Here is a 15,621-nt window from a genome sequence, read left to right as displayed (position 1 = left end):
TCCTGACAAGGACATATTAAACTTGGTGTAGGATTCAATAACCCCTTGAAAATAGGATTCAAGTCTTTTATAGGTACCATAACATAATTTGTTTCACATAATAAAAGGATTTGAATGATAACAAATTCTCCCAATTAATAATGCAATTCTTCACACTTGGGTAGACAAAAAGTCTTCTTTTCTTATTTTATGAAGGAAAATACAAAGGTAAAAGAAGTTTGAATGAAAAACAAAATAATTCAGGTAAATACATAAATTTATAAATGAAATTTGACAGCATTATTCGAAAATAATGGCAAAGATAATGAATAGAGAAAGAGAAAGTCTGCTGATTAGCCAAAAGTCTAATCATCAAATTTGTCATTTCTGCCATTTTGGCGCAAGCCTCTTTTTGAACCCCCAACAAAAACGTCCCGTGTTTGCTCAAGCATGAACAAAATTTATTTTTTTAAATGGCATTTCAAAGATACGATCGCAGAGCATCTATTAACATCAAAATATAGATATATTTTGAAACAAATTTTGTATAGACTTTTCAAAACTGTCCCATTTTTTTTGATACGCACTGTATAGGCATTCATTACCCTCTACTGGCTCCATCTAATTTCTCTCTCTCTTTCTTTTTTCTGCCTTCCTTCCTTCCTTCTTCTCTTCCCCTCCCTCTCTCTCTTTCTTTTCTTTCTTTCTTTCTTTCTTCATCTTTCAATTCTTCATTTGTTTGAATTAACTTGATGTCAGGATAAACTGCCGTTATATAGATTGTTATTCTTACACAAGTATGACATTTTTGTAGTATGACAGTTTGTTACAATTAGGCTGCAGAGCATTATAAGAGGTTCACACGAAGGCCTTGGATCCAAATAAAAATATATCCATCAATGTTACTTTACAGAAAAAAAACCTCAATTACAAATGCTATCCAGGTAGGTGTTTAACAAAACACTCCGTAAATTACGAGCGATTTTACAAACAAGTGGTGATCCTTTCTTAGGTGCTTAGTCAACATCACTGAAAATTTGGTGTGTATCATTTACCACAAGCAAGGATCAACAGTTCTTTAAGTTGCTCGTAGCTTGCAAACAACCTTAAGAAACCCCCACAGGGATCTTCAGGAGGTACATTTCCACATGGTTGCTATCAAAATTAATTGAAGTTGAAATGTGTACTATAATAGACAGATCCTGACCTGATTTCAAGACTCAATTTTCATAAAAAATGAATGCCCTTCAGGAGAGCATTTCATGAAAGGACTCGTCAGACATTTTATCCAACAAGGTCCCTTTTTTTTAATCCGACAGTGCTTCTAAAGTCAGAGTCAAGGAAAGTTGTCAGAATTGACGTGTAGGAAGGAAATGTTGAAGAAATTCTCCCCAGGTTTCAAAAAGAAAAATCAAACAACATAATAATAACTCAGAGAAAAAGGTGTGAGTTTTGAATGAACCGTTTATTGTTTATTCCAGTCATTAACTGTACATCACTGCAAGGAGCTACAAAAACTGGGGCAACTTCCAATAGATACTAATTATCATCTTAACATTCCATAGTGTTGAAATGGATTCATGTCATTAGTCACAATTTTCTTTTTCAAAACTTCGGCTCACGTTCCCATCGAGTAATAAAGAAGAAAAGAAACAGGTCCTATTTTCCAACACTACACACCGACACTATCATATATATAGAAACCCATCATATTTTTGAGTAGTAAAAAAAAACAACAAACATAACAAAAGCAGTTTTCTAGACTGCTTCAACCGACATGGCAGCAGCACGTCCATGTCCACTCTTTGTTCTCTCACAAAGAGTATTTAGTACGTTTTCAAAACGATTCTTTGCCAGTAGCATCAACACAAATATGTTCATTCAAATTCAAAGAAGAGAGATACATATATAATTCAAATACATACACCTTTCTTGGAAAAAAAAGAAAAGAAAAGCATCATACACTGAATGATAATTCCACATATCACTATGCTCATCAAACTGGTTAATGTGATTATAAATGTTTATATTTTCCTAATATTCTACTTACTTACTTGAAAATGCATAGGAATGCAACACATCAGTGATCTTATACATGAATAGATAAAATTGCACCCTATAATAAGATAAAATTCTCTACTGCCGAGAGTCATTCAGATCTTGGCTTCACTGTCTTTGTCAGGTGCAATTACGACCAAGACATGCTAACAGGACCAATCGCCTTAAATGATCATGGCCTGTATACATTATTGTAACTAGTTAACAATTAAAAAAGGGAAATATAATGTTAACATTTAAATTTTATCTATCTCAAAATTTTTGCATTGCCAAAGAGATTCTAAATGAACACCCTCTTGCGGTATTTACAGTGCATAACTTGACTCCATATATGATCACAGGAATATTGATTACTTTTTTATATCCAAGAAAATTCAAATATATATAAACAAAAGAGTGCTAACCTGATATCTTGAGAAATTCTCAATATTTAATAGATAAAATATTCAATATCCTCAAACACTTAGCTACATGATAAAAGAAAATAAAATATCCACTTACATATTAGTATCCAAGTAGACCCCTACGTATTTGCATAAATTGATATTCAACTGTAAGGGTGCCATTATTGTTGAGAGTTATGTACATTACCAGTGAACGAACCAAAAAACTTTCGCCACTTGAAATGAACATTTGCCACAACATAACACACATATATCAAGAATTAATTACCACCAATTTTCAACCTTAACTGGAAGTATGCATCTTTTCAATGATATACCTAGCTTATGGTACAATATCATCAATTTATAATTTATGCTGTTTCCCAATATACCCAATTCATTCCCTTTCCTTCGGGATACAATACAGAATACATGTACATAAAAGTTTGACAGGTCTGATAGAATTTGCCTACCACGTACAAACATTCCAAAACAAAAATACACACAAGAACCAATACAGCAGCAAAATATGTCATTCTGAGATACAAAGTTTGGTTGTCATGGCATGTTTTCTCTCTCCTCAAAAATTACCTTCCAAAATCAACAAATCCATGAACAATCTACACATGACAACAAAAGTAAATGATTGCGCAAATTTATGCAAAATCAAATTTGCAACTTAAGTAGTTTTAGATTTATTGACAATAAATTGAATCACTGAATTTAACCACGTCAGAAAAAAATAATCAATAAAAGCATTACAAAACATAACTCTCATCTCTTTCTTTTATTCCTTAAATATATATATATAAAATGGTCAGCACTTCGGTGAGATCATGCACAGAATACAAGCCATCTCTAACGATGAGAACAAATGAAAAATAAGCGAGAAAATAAAGACAAGGTTTTGAGAAATCAACCAAAGCTGAAGAGGTTATCTGCAGCTCCTTTCAATGATCATCATAATGAAAGAATAAATGGTTTGCATCTTTTCAAATCTCACTTTAGGAACATCGAGACAAAGAAATGGGATGTGAGCAAGAAATAAGAGAGAGAGAAAAATTGTAATGAAATATAGATCAGCAGGGTAAAACTAGAAAGATGAGGAGGCTCTTTCATAAAATTGTCCTTATTTCTGTGTACGGTAACATTAAGACATTATAGGACTCTGACTATTCATTTTAATTATCAGTAATAGTCATTGGAGTGGAAGTTTCTACCCCATTCTGATCCAATATTGGTGTTATAGCTGCATATCTCATAAATATGGAATTGCAAATACCTTTGGATTAATATAAAAAAAAATCATGGCAATCATAAATTAAAAAAGGAGCAAGTCTGCATAATGGTTCCTATTTCATAACAAAAGAACTGTGTGTGTATATAAGGGTAGGGTATTGAATATATCTTTATGAATACCAATACTGAATTTATATGAGAATTAATGTTAGAAAGAGATGTCTAAATGAAAGAGAAGGAGAGTCCTTTAGCTTTGATTCAAAACATAATGGAAAATGTGCATACCTTTCCTAAAACTGTTTATACACTCTAATAATCTGAAATAATACACATTCACAAGCTCAGTAAATAAATTAACTACCATGTGCTGTTCTTCTCCTAGTAAGAAATGAAATGAACACACAGCTTATGCTTTAAAAACGTCTCTATTTCTTCTTCAACATATTATAATATCACACACTCAAAACTTATGGTATGACATTAAACTTGTGTATCTCAACAGTACTATTCAAGCCACATTTATCAAGCAAAATCATTATTCAAAATAGACCAACACGAGATTGTATTATTTTCAAATGAGTGCATGAAATAAAATTGAATTATGATATTCACCAATACAGATACAGATCACTTCTCCCAGTGGCACCCCTCATTTCCTGGTCAAACAATTTATACAATTTTGAAGAATAAAAATATTGAATGAAAAAATGCCCCATATCGACAAGTAAAAAAATCAATCAGGATATTCTTCACAATCTATCAATTCTGATGAAAAAAAAAATGTTTTTTTTTTTACTTCTGAGAACGAAAGTTCATATTTTGTAATTATATCTCGTAGATGTTCTTGCTTCATTGCAGGAACATATATTTTAAAAAAGTAGCCATGATTTATAGTGTAAAGTTTATGATCTCCTTATTTAGCTGAAACTTTATGATGCATCAATCCCAACTGTATATGCCATCTCTTGGTTTCCCAGCTTCATTTACATACACAAAAATTCTTGGAATACATATAAATATATTTACACATTTCTTTGTAACATTATTATCAAGAGTATAGAACAATTTAAGTATAAATCATATATTATTACTGTCAGTCAACAAACACATGTCAGCTTCAAATCTCACACATGTCATTATTTTTAATGAATGTATATTTCAAACAATTTTTGATACATAATTTTAAGGGGTGCATATTTGTACAGATAGCAAAGGAGTCAATAAAAGAAGGACCCAAGTGAATATTTTTCAATCCAATTAGAAATGAGAAAAAAAAATCCTCAAGACATTTTTGCTGGTTGTGTTTTAGTTCCACTGACATAAGGAAGGGCACATACCTCAAACTTGAGTTGAACTTTAATTCCACATTAATTGTTCTTGTGTTTAACACTCCCAGTGTAAAGACATGGAGAACACTAATACTCCAATACCCTCTTAAGATGCCACAAACAGTCCCAAAGGCTGGCATCAGGACATGTAACACAGGGCCATATCAGGGTAAATTGGAGCTTTGATGTACACAACACCAATGAGAGGGAGTGTTTAATACCGACTTCTGCAAGAGTCTTGCAGGCAGGGTTACTTGCCACATATACAACGTAATAGAAATATTAACACATGTGAGTCAACATCTGCCATGGAACATACCACTATCTGGACAGAGGTATTGAGTTATTCACATCTTATTTTCATATCAGAGGTAACATTTTTTCTTAATTCAAAAGATTGGCTATCTACAAGCTTGTGCTTTTATGCAAAAAGGTGAGCTTACGTGTACTCCTGCGTATGTAGTGAAGGAGTGCTTGGTAAAAATCAGAACGAGTATAAAAACATTGAATTTACATTGCATTCAACAGAATCTTCATTGTTCTTTCATGTATATACAAATCTACCAAGTATCAAAGGTCATCCATTCACTGTCATATGGAAATAAGCATGAAATAAAAGAAGCAACAAATACTGTCTTTTCTTCAAATAACAAATGACATAAGACAGTATAGAAAACAATTTTACACTAAGTCTTTCATACATGCTATTTGAGTCGATTTATACTTGGCTCTCATCCAAGACTGGAGTCTCTAATTTTCTCAACAACACTACCAGAAAAAAAAATGAAACTGATAATCAAAAGAAAAATGTCTAAAATAGGGAATGATCACACATAAGAACTATTACTTCAAAAGATTATCATGAAAGACAACATATTAGATTCATGTTTCACTGTGTTCCTTCAATGTTTTGTAATACACCAAGTACATGACAAATACAAGACTCAACTTTAATGCACATTGATGCTACTGCACGACATCTAGAGCTTTCACATTTGTGATATTTTTTATTCTTATGTTAATTCTTGCTAAGGAGGCAGTATATATGTACACACTATATACACAGATACACACCATGGCAATATCCAGAATGAAAAGAGACTGTAAAGTAATTCTTACACACACCCCTTGGAGTTTGTTTTCTTTTGAATCAGGTTATAAATAATCAGAATAACATCAAACTCACTTCTTAATAAGTGACTCATTTGCTACTGTTTTTATATAAGATTCAAGTATATATAGTCATGTTTATTATAAACTAACACATTTACACTATTGACCTGATAGATGCTTCCACTTTTATATCAAAATGTTTATGTACTGACATGAACATACACGGCAACTAGGGTTGCGTCAAATACCTTCATCATTGACCATGCCCACTCCTTGACACTGGGTGATGTCAAGTTCAGTGCTCATGTGGAAAGCAGTATCAACACAGCCTTCCCTAGCTCCAACACTTAATGTAAGTTTACAAAATGATCCATGTCACATTATTTATAGCTCAACACCTTACCTAGTGAGATGTGACCCAAGACTAGCTTCATTCAAAGTTTAGTGTTGTGCTGATACAAAGATTGGCCAAACACCAAAAGGTCAACACCGAACTTGAAATCACCCATTCATCCAATACCGTACTGCCCTACTCTAATCTCTGGTTCACAAACACTATTAAGTCATCAAAGCAAAGTTGATGAACAGAGGAAAAGATACTAGAAAACCTGCTACCATAGTGCACACTGAATGTTGGATATATAATTTTACAGGAAACAGTGTATCTCCACCACCACCACCACCACCATCGGCACACTGGACAAGTCATCAGCAAGATGTCATGAGTTGTCTACCTTTGCCATCCTGACTTATTGTACTTAATCTCTGTGGTCCACTAAACCTTTGCATTATTGTCCCTTGCTAGTGCGACTGCACTAGATGATGCTCAACCTTGTACAGGTTTGCATCTCACTTTCGATGCTGTGTCTCATTTTCACAAGCTGCTCATCCTGTGTAATTCCACCTTGACAGCACGGCTAGCTCCCTGCGGAAGAGGAAGATGCATAGGGGAAATCAATCAGAAGATGATCATTGAAAAGAGATAATGACTTGTTCCTCAACAAGGTGCTAAATAAAATAGAAATATTTGTTTTGCCCCCAAAATGAAGCCATGGTTTCTTTACAAAAAAAATTGCCCATACTTGACAAGAAATGGGTAATGTCTTGGTTGACTGTTTGTCAATGGGTACCTGGGCCCTGTTGTACAAAGAGCTGCAATGATTCCATCAAACTCAACAATCATAAGTCAGGGACAGATTAGTAACTTGGCATTATTGTATCATGCACTCCCTTCTGTTTAGAGGGAGAGCATATGCCTACTAAACAAAGGCTAGCCTTAGCTGAGATTGAGTGGATTTATTGCAACTCATTGTGAGACAGGGACACTGGTTGTAGCAAGAGATTTCTTTGTGAGGTTTTTTGCTACTTTATTGAGGAGCAAGTCATCAGTCCACCTATCTATTCCAGTGTATTTCAAACCAATATCTGACATGGTTTCCTATCAGTTCTCTTCAGCCTAACCCTGTTGGTTTCTTCTTTCCCATGATTTGGAGGAGAGGGAGTGAATCTAGGAGCAACAAACCGCTAGCCATCTCTTCTATAATGTTACACACGCACAAACTAAATGGGTCAACGCACTACATTAAGTGCTTCTCAGCCAAGTATGTGTGCTTACTGGGTGATGAACAAATATATACTTTGTCTTTCATGATGCCATCAAGAACATAAAATATGATCTAAATTCTTGCTTGCACAGGATAAACAGCCATACTACACAGACTGTGATTCTATATGTACATGATATATAAAATATATATTTACACAACAGGCAGGAGGCCACACTCACAAACCAGAACGAGGGGGGAGTTGTCATGCATACGACTGCGTTTGCGAGAGCCACCTGTACTCCGAATCGGTCTGTGCGTGAGTAGGGCGGGGCTATTGCAACTGGACCTACCTTATAACTGGGTCTCATAGCTCGTTCCAGTACCCGTGCTGAAGGACACCATGGGGGCGGCGTCTTCATTCTGCTTCGTCGTCTCAATGTCATAGCTGTTCTCAGGGGCCATGAACTCGTGGACCGAGTTACTCAGGCTCTTGCGCTCGATACGGTGCTGGAGACCTGACTGGAAAGCGTGCACAACACGGATCTGATGGGGGAGAACAATACCAGAGGGAGAGAGGGTCACACCAATGCACAATCCAAGCACATCATCTTTCATACTGCTTAAGCTTCAAGCTCGCATTAGTAAAGGCGGGTTGGGTCTAGGTCTATTCATCTACAGGGTTTTTTTTAAGCTGACTGCAGCAAGGTCACATTGAAAGGTTTATTGTCGTTTCTATTACTACATCATGATCATGATCAAGAAGGGAAGTTTCTTAATTTGCTTCATAAGACTGTAAGCTGAACCAGATAATTTCAATATCCTTTTTAAGCCTGTATTTGGCTTTCATAAACTGCAATAGTTTACAAACTTCTGTTACGGATTTGCCAATTGTTTGCCCAAGAACTACTCTTGGAAAAAATGAATGTAACAACTTGCTGCACAAGTCATTTCTTCAAGTAAAAAATCATCATATCACTACGCATGAAGATACACTGAAGCAATTGCAGAAAGGAAAAAAATTACAGAAACACACCATCATCAAATCCAGGCAACAACAGGAGCTGAAAATCAAATCAAATTGGAATATACAACGGGACCACACGGATGCAATAGGATCACTCCAGGCAAAGGAATAGAAATATTACATATAACTATATCACACTCAAGTCCCATGCAATACTTATGAACTCAAAGGAGAACAGGAAAAAAATAATAATTCTTTGAATTGGTACAAAGAATCACAGGAGGCATACGTGAAGGATTTGTAGGAAGGGAATTGGATTATCCCTCATCTAAAAGAAGTTATAAATTCTATAAACCATTATATTTTAAAACTTTCTTGTGGTTATGACGATTAGATTGTAAACGCTACAGTCAGAGACATCAGTCACATTTCTTTAATACTTGGTGTTGAATAGATTTTCATCGCTTTCAAAAAATGGATCATATTAATGATGAGTAGGCCTATTGACTCATTATCAATTAGATATACCTGAAATCATATAAACGAGAAGATATCTGATTCCTAACTCTAACATGATATAATACCACATTATGATGAATTTATTCATATAATTTGATAATTCATAAGACAACATCAAGAAAAAGTACAGTACAATATTCAAATGAAACTGATTTCTCATATAAAAAGAAGTGATAGGAAAAGGGTTCAAAGGATTTTTAATACAAATATTGTAACAATAACATTGAGGAAAAAATACTTATAAAGCTTTAAGAATAAATAGAATATATATCTATATGAAATGTTTCTACTTATACATGGATACAGAAATATGATTTATAAGTCTTCATTTGTACAAAAGAATCATGAATTAAATAAAATAAGAAACCACAATAACATTTACATTACTTTAGAACAGATCTATTCTAAATAAAATAAAAGCAAGATAAGGTAATTGAAATATATCAGAATATTAGATTAAAGAAAATTGACAAATGGAAAAAAATTGTAGAAGTTACTGAAGGCATAATCACAAAGGTTTTTAAATAACTTATTTTTCAATTATACTACAAACAATATAAGCTTAACAGGATAAAGGTGGAAAAAATCAGATCATATTTGTAATTATTTGTATTTGATTTAATCAAGAATAAATATAACACCAAACAATACCTATCTATGTACGCAAAGTGTAACTGTAACCGAGAAAAGGTTCGATTATGATCTTACAAAATTTAATATTGTCTTTAAAAACCAACCTAACCCTAACATGAAAATAATTGCACAAAATATTGCAGGCAGGCATCAAATTAAAGACTGCCAACAATTTTGCTTAAAGTCCAATAATGCAAATCCTACAATGGACTATATAATTATATAATCTAACAGAAGTCTATTATTTTGTTAGAAAAAACTTATGAACATCTAATTTAACTGTTGATTATATTCAGTGCCTTCTACTATACATATCATATTTTTTTCAGAATTTGGGTAATTTAAAATTTAACATTCTATATCAGAAAGAAATATATGAAAATACTATCCTTCATTTTTTTCTTCTAAAATCATGCTCTTTAAGTGATTTATACCAAAGAGAAAAAAAGAAAGAAAGCAAACTACCAGGGCCCAATTCTTCGGTAAATACAACAGGCATTTTAATTGTAAATATTTCCATATATATCAGATTTTAGATGGCCTTTCAGACAAAACAGGTCTTTCATGAGATAATTCTGAATTTCTCTAACATTGATTTCAAATTTGAAAACATATTTTTAGTTTCACTAAGTTAGAAAAAAAAACAATATAAAGTTTAAAAAGATTTTACTTCAACTTGAGCTCTTGAGAATCTGATTTACTGCCCAAGAGAATGTTCCAGTCATAATCTAACAGTTTTATAAATTAGGCCATTGGCAACTTTCAATTTTATTTCAGTGATTTTTTGAAAGGATTTAGTTTACAACAAGATCGTGTAATAAAAACCCTGAGATGTACATCATTTCCAGATTAACATATAATAATTATTTAATTTTGGGGTCCATTACCTCCAATAAATACACAAATATCTCACAATGATGTAATATAGATTTGCAGCATGGCTTCTGTGACGCATTTATTTGGCAAAGAGTGTCGTTATGCTAATGCATTTAACATGAACTGCCATTTGCCTAACCACATTCCTGGTTTATGACCAAGATATTGTCATCTCTAATCTACTATGAATTGCCACTGAGCTGTACATAGTGTTTCATTATTATGTCACCACGTGTCGCAGAACACAATCAGCACCTTAGAAATGCATAAGGATTGTAAAATCAAGGTTATGCTCTTTTCTCTCCAACATACATGTACTTGAAACTAGGGCTGTTATTTGAAATAGTAAATTATCTTTAATAAATCAAAAGCAATTATGCAAGCATGATGAGAGACAAGAGGAGAACACAGCGATTACAACTTCAGTGTCACAGAGGAATTGTTACTACGGTAACTGTCGGATAAAACAGGATTTGTCAGATTCAACAAGTCCTTCATGAAACGCTCCCAGGTCTAAAGCTGCCTATTGCCATGCCAAGTTCTGTTAATGAAATAGTTTTTAAGAAGGCATTAAGTGTATCTTCAGGCTAAATCAACAATGTCCCTGAATGTAAAAAGCAACATTAACCCAAATATATAAAAAAAAAACCAAGAGGAGCAAATAGGTGAAAGTTTGAACAAAATCAGACAAAAACTAGGAATGTTATCAATTTCATGAAGTTGTAACTAGTTGGAATCACAAAACCCACAGGGATTTCAAGTAAGCCATATGCATGTACGTAATTCCATTGGGAGAGCAGGATAGGGATAACTTATCCATTTGCTCTAATATACAAAAGGACTAATATTTCTCCTTTAAAATTTGATGTTGCTCAGAATGATATTCTTTTTTATATAGATAATATGCTATTTATGTTTTGTTTGATTATTGCACGGAATGACAAATTACAGGGCAAATATGGAAATATTCTGTTACTTGTCCGAGTTTACTTCCTCAATTGCAAAATTTTAGCCTTATATAGGCTATTTTGCTACAGCTATAACTTTTCCATTTCCTTGTCAAATTTTGGCCAAACTTTCACCATTCTCTTTTTGTTATTTGTTTTCTTGCTTTCTCACAGGTCATTTCATTACCAAGGTTAAATTCCCCTCTATGAATCTATTTGCTTAAAGTGGCTTCTACAGTAAAGATATCAAGATAGAATGAAATAAGCATGTTTATAGTCTGCACACAAGATCATCTCTGATGAAAACCAAGCCCCTATTAAAAAAAAGTAGATGATTTTCAGGCAATGTGTAAACTGCAAGTTGACAGGAATCATTCTCGATGCATTCATTGCTTCATGGACGTGCTCTTTCTACTCTCCTCCTCATCCCGTTGTCAAGGTGATACACTAAACGATTCTCATACATGAGAGCAAAAGCACACTTTATTTGCAAGCAAGAATATACATGGGATAGAGGGAGGGGTGGTAGGACTGGACAGCTACTGTGCAAAAACGTAGATCACACGGAACGCCTGTCCTTACAAGTGTTTTCATGACTGTGCATTACAAAAGATCATATGAAAACTTATTACAACAGATAGTTTCAGTACAACATGACATCTTTAAACAGAAATGTTGAGCTCTCTTTAAAGAGAGTGAGGTATAAAAGCAACTGAACTTCTACGATAAACATAAGAACATATATGAACATTATCTACATGCTGAATAGATGGATTTAGCCTTGTAATTTCATATGGAAAGGGTAATAAAGCACCTTATATTTGGTATCAAAATGAATGATAAGCATGATGAAATGAATATCATAATATGACTTGATCAAAATAAATAAACTAAAAGAATGGAGAACTTTTTTTGAATATTAATGAAGAGAACTGTCATGTCAGAGGTAAAAGGTGTGGTATATATTCAAGACCACGGATTGAAATATTGATATTATTCAATGCCACTTGAAAATACTTGGAGGAAGATATTGTTTATAGGTGAAGGGTGAAAGGGGTACTGCAGGCAAGAAAAAAAAACTGGCAAGGTTGCATGAACCGATCCCTTGCCCTCATCACAAGACTATAGGTCACAACAAGAGAGGCACAATTCAAATTGGTAGAAGAGACTGGTGATGAGACTACTCACAGCACGACTCTGGCCGATGTTAAAGAGTGGGACCGGGAGGGCAGCGTGTGAGACGTGGATATTGATTGAAAAAAAAAAATGGGATAAAAAGCACGAAGAAAAAGAGAAAAGTAAAAAAAAAAAGATTTACAAGAATGGCTTATAAGATGTAAGAGTGAATAAAAGAAGGAAATAAGGAAAGAGAAGATGGTACCATTCTAAATTGTGGAAAAAAAGGAAACTAAAAGAGTGAAGTGAGAATAAAGACAATATGGAGGGGTGATAATGACATCACACTTGATTACTTCTTGATGTTGTTACAGCAGTGTAACAAGCATGTTGATTTATGAAAGTAGATCTTGAAGATCAAAAGGAATCTCTTAAAATGGTAATGTCATTTGTATTTCTCTCTCAGATGAATGAAATAAAAATTGCTTCTCACATTTCATTAAAAAGAGTGAACAGATATTTTTAAACCTAAGTGATAAAATGTCCTGCTTCAAATCATCATCATATATATATATATATGAATACATAGATAATATCTTATGAGCAAAACATCAATTGTGATAGTGATACTGGCTTAAGCTTGTGAACAATAAAAGCAAACTTTTTGTTTAATCAAGTTGATAAATTGTGATGAAAATAACCAGTTCAAATAATTTAAAACTGAACTGATTAAAAATACAAGCACAACACCAATAAAAAAAGATTTAAGAATTATCCCAGCATCTATACACTTATGGACTTGTAAAAACAATGAACCTCATACACATATGTATTCATATCAAGATATAAAAACAAAAGTGAAGTTAAAAAAATATATATCTGCAATATCTTTCATCAAAATGAAGATTTTAGTATCTAGGCACATATATACAAGAAATAGATGCCTAGATTACTCTAATAAACAATTATTGTATAAACATCATAAAAATACCATTCTAGGTATAATATACACTGATAACCTTCAGTAATTATTTCAAATTTGAGTATTAAGTATGCCCTTAATCCTATTCCTTTTTCTAATATCATAATGGAAATAAACTCATAATGGGGGAAAATGAACTGCAAATTATATGTATACATAACAGGTTCTTGGGAATGAAAATGCAGCACGATCTGCAACTCAAAGAGAATTTGAAGCACAGTTTAAACTAGGATTCGGGATTAGGGGGAGTAGGACCGAACTTATTTTGTAGGACCGAACTTATTTTGGTCATTCATTTTAGGAAAAATCATTCCATTCAGCATTTCTCTAAAGACCATGGATAGGACAACAGAAGAACTTGAGGCAAGAAAGGTACAAAACCAGCAACCAAACTTAAAATTGTTGCAGGTTGAAAAAAGTGAACTAAAAAAAAAAATACAGGTTTAACAAGAAGACATGGCTGCAATGAAGCATTTGAGACATGACACAAGGCACGGGTGGTCGAACAGTTCATGCTGCAAGACTGCAGGAAGGGGTGGGGCTGATCACACTCATGGCAAGGGTTGGAGGGAATACAAATATGAAAACAATTTAGAGCAATTGAAATAATCAGAAAAGAAGGACAGACAAAGGAATGATACAGAGAGATGAAGAGGAGATGAAAATGGAAAATGAAAGAGAGGAATCATGTCAAAAATAAAAAGGTGAATTTGAAAAAAAAATCAAATCAGTGAGACAATTAAAGTGACAACTTGTACATAAAAAAATGATTACTGGCTTGTTCTGCTTAAGAATTTCATGTATTCAATTATCTATCTCATATTCATGATGGAATAGAGCTAATTGATAATGTCATGCTAATAGGCTGGAATAACTTTGATTTTAGGTAAATTAAGTTGTGTAGTTTTATTTTGAGAATCATCCCTTTTTTTCAGCAAAGCCAATTTTTGGAAGACAATTTTGATGCTTTCCAGAATGAGATTTGTGCAAATTAGAAGGGTTAGAATGAAGCAGTAAAGCAAGGGTGAAAAAAAGGAAAAATAAATAGATAGGAAGAATTTGTCATGAATGAAATACATTCAAAATTACAAAAGAAAAAACAACCTTGCATTCATGTTAGATAAGTTCAGCATTTAGGCAAGGTAAGCTACTATGTTAATCATATTATTTTCAATTAAAAATGTTAGTCACTATTAGAGCTTGCTTGCTTACTAATCAAAGCATTCCCCTCAATTTCAAATCACTGGATTATAATCACTCAATTAATCATGATATTAAAATGTAATATAAATTTGAAAATTTGAACTTTTAAGACATGTGTTGAATCAATACCAAAAAGGTGTATTTTTCAGGATTGTGGATTTTTCTAGTAAAGTTACAAAAATTCATATGCAAAGCCTGTTGAAAAATATAATAAGAGTGCGAATGGGGTGAGAACGATATAATGAAATGGAAACATACATGAGCAAAATGGTTGATCAATGAAAGGGATGATGGCTAATATCTAAAAGTGAATGAGTTTCAAATCTTAATGGTATGAAATATTATGCTTTTCTGTCTATTACTTTATGAAACATTCATATGAAATTTCCAGCATATTGTTCACAATTAGTCTGTTAAAACCGTAATCCAAACAGTAACCTCTTCATGATGATAGCTAAAACAAGTTTCAGCTCTCAGAGCCATCAAGCGTGCTTTGCTTAAAAAGTCAGCCAAATAAATGGCCTTTTTTAAATGAATTGTGACGGAAAGTTAAACCTGGGCTGAGCAAAAAAATTGATTGCAGGGTTGATTTTGAATTATTGATCATACATGATAACCAATGCAATCACTCGCATATATCAGAACTAGGATAAATCACTAAGCTATATCTTACTGGCCCCAGGTTATTGTAACCACTTGCTCAGTATCTATAAATAAATGTAATGCTGGAAGAC

At 33.2% G+C, this 15,621-nt stretch overlaps 1 protein-coding gene across 1 annotated transcript in view; it reads right to left on the bottom strand.

The window, feature by feature from the left end:
- Window positions 1-1,425: 1,425 nt before the first annotated feature.
- LOC121411017 (plasma membrane calcium-transporting ATPase 4-like) overlaps window positions 1,426-15,621 on the bottom strand; it is a 34,464-nt gene continuing 20,268 nt past the window's right edge. Inside the window, exons 13-14 of the mRNA XM_041603474.1 lie at window positions 7,998-8,190; window positions 1,426-7,025 (exon numbers count right to left, since the gene is read on the bottom strand). Coding sequence (XP_041459408.1) covers window positions 7,999-8,190 — 192 coding nt within the window. The 3' untranslated portion in view covers window positions 1,426-7,025; window position 7,998. The remainder of the gene's footprint in view (window positions 7,026-7,997; window positions 8,191-15,621) is intronic.

The sequence above is a fragment of the Lytechinus variegatus genome, chromosome 3, assembly GCF_018143015.1.
Source record: "Lytechinus variegatus isolate NC3 chromosome 3, Lvar_3.0, whole genome shotgun sequence".
NCBI lineage: Eukaryota > Metazoa > Echinodermata > Echinoidea > Temnopleuroida > Toxopneustidae > Lytechinus > Lytechinus variegatus.
The sequence above is the reverse complement of the archived record's forward strand: the minus strand, read 5'-3'. Positions and strand labels throughout refer to the sequence as shown.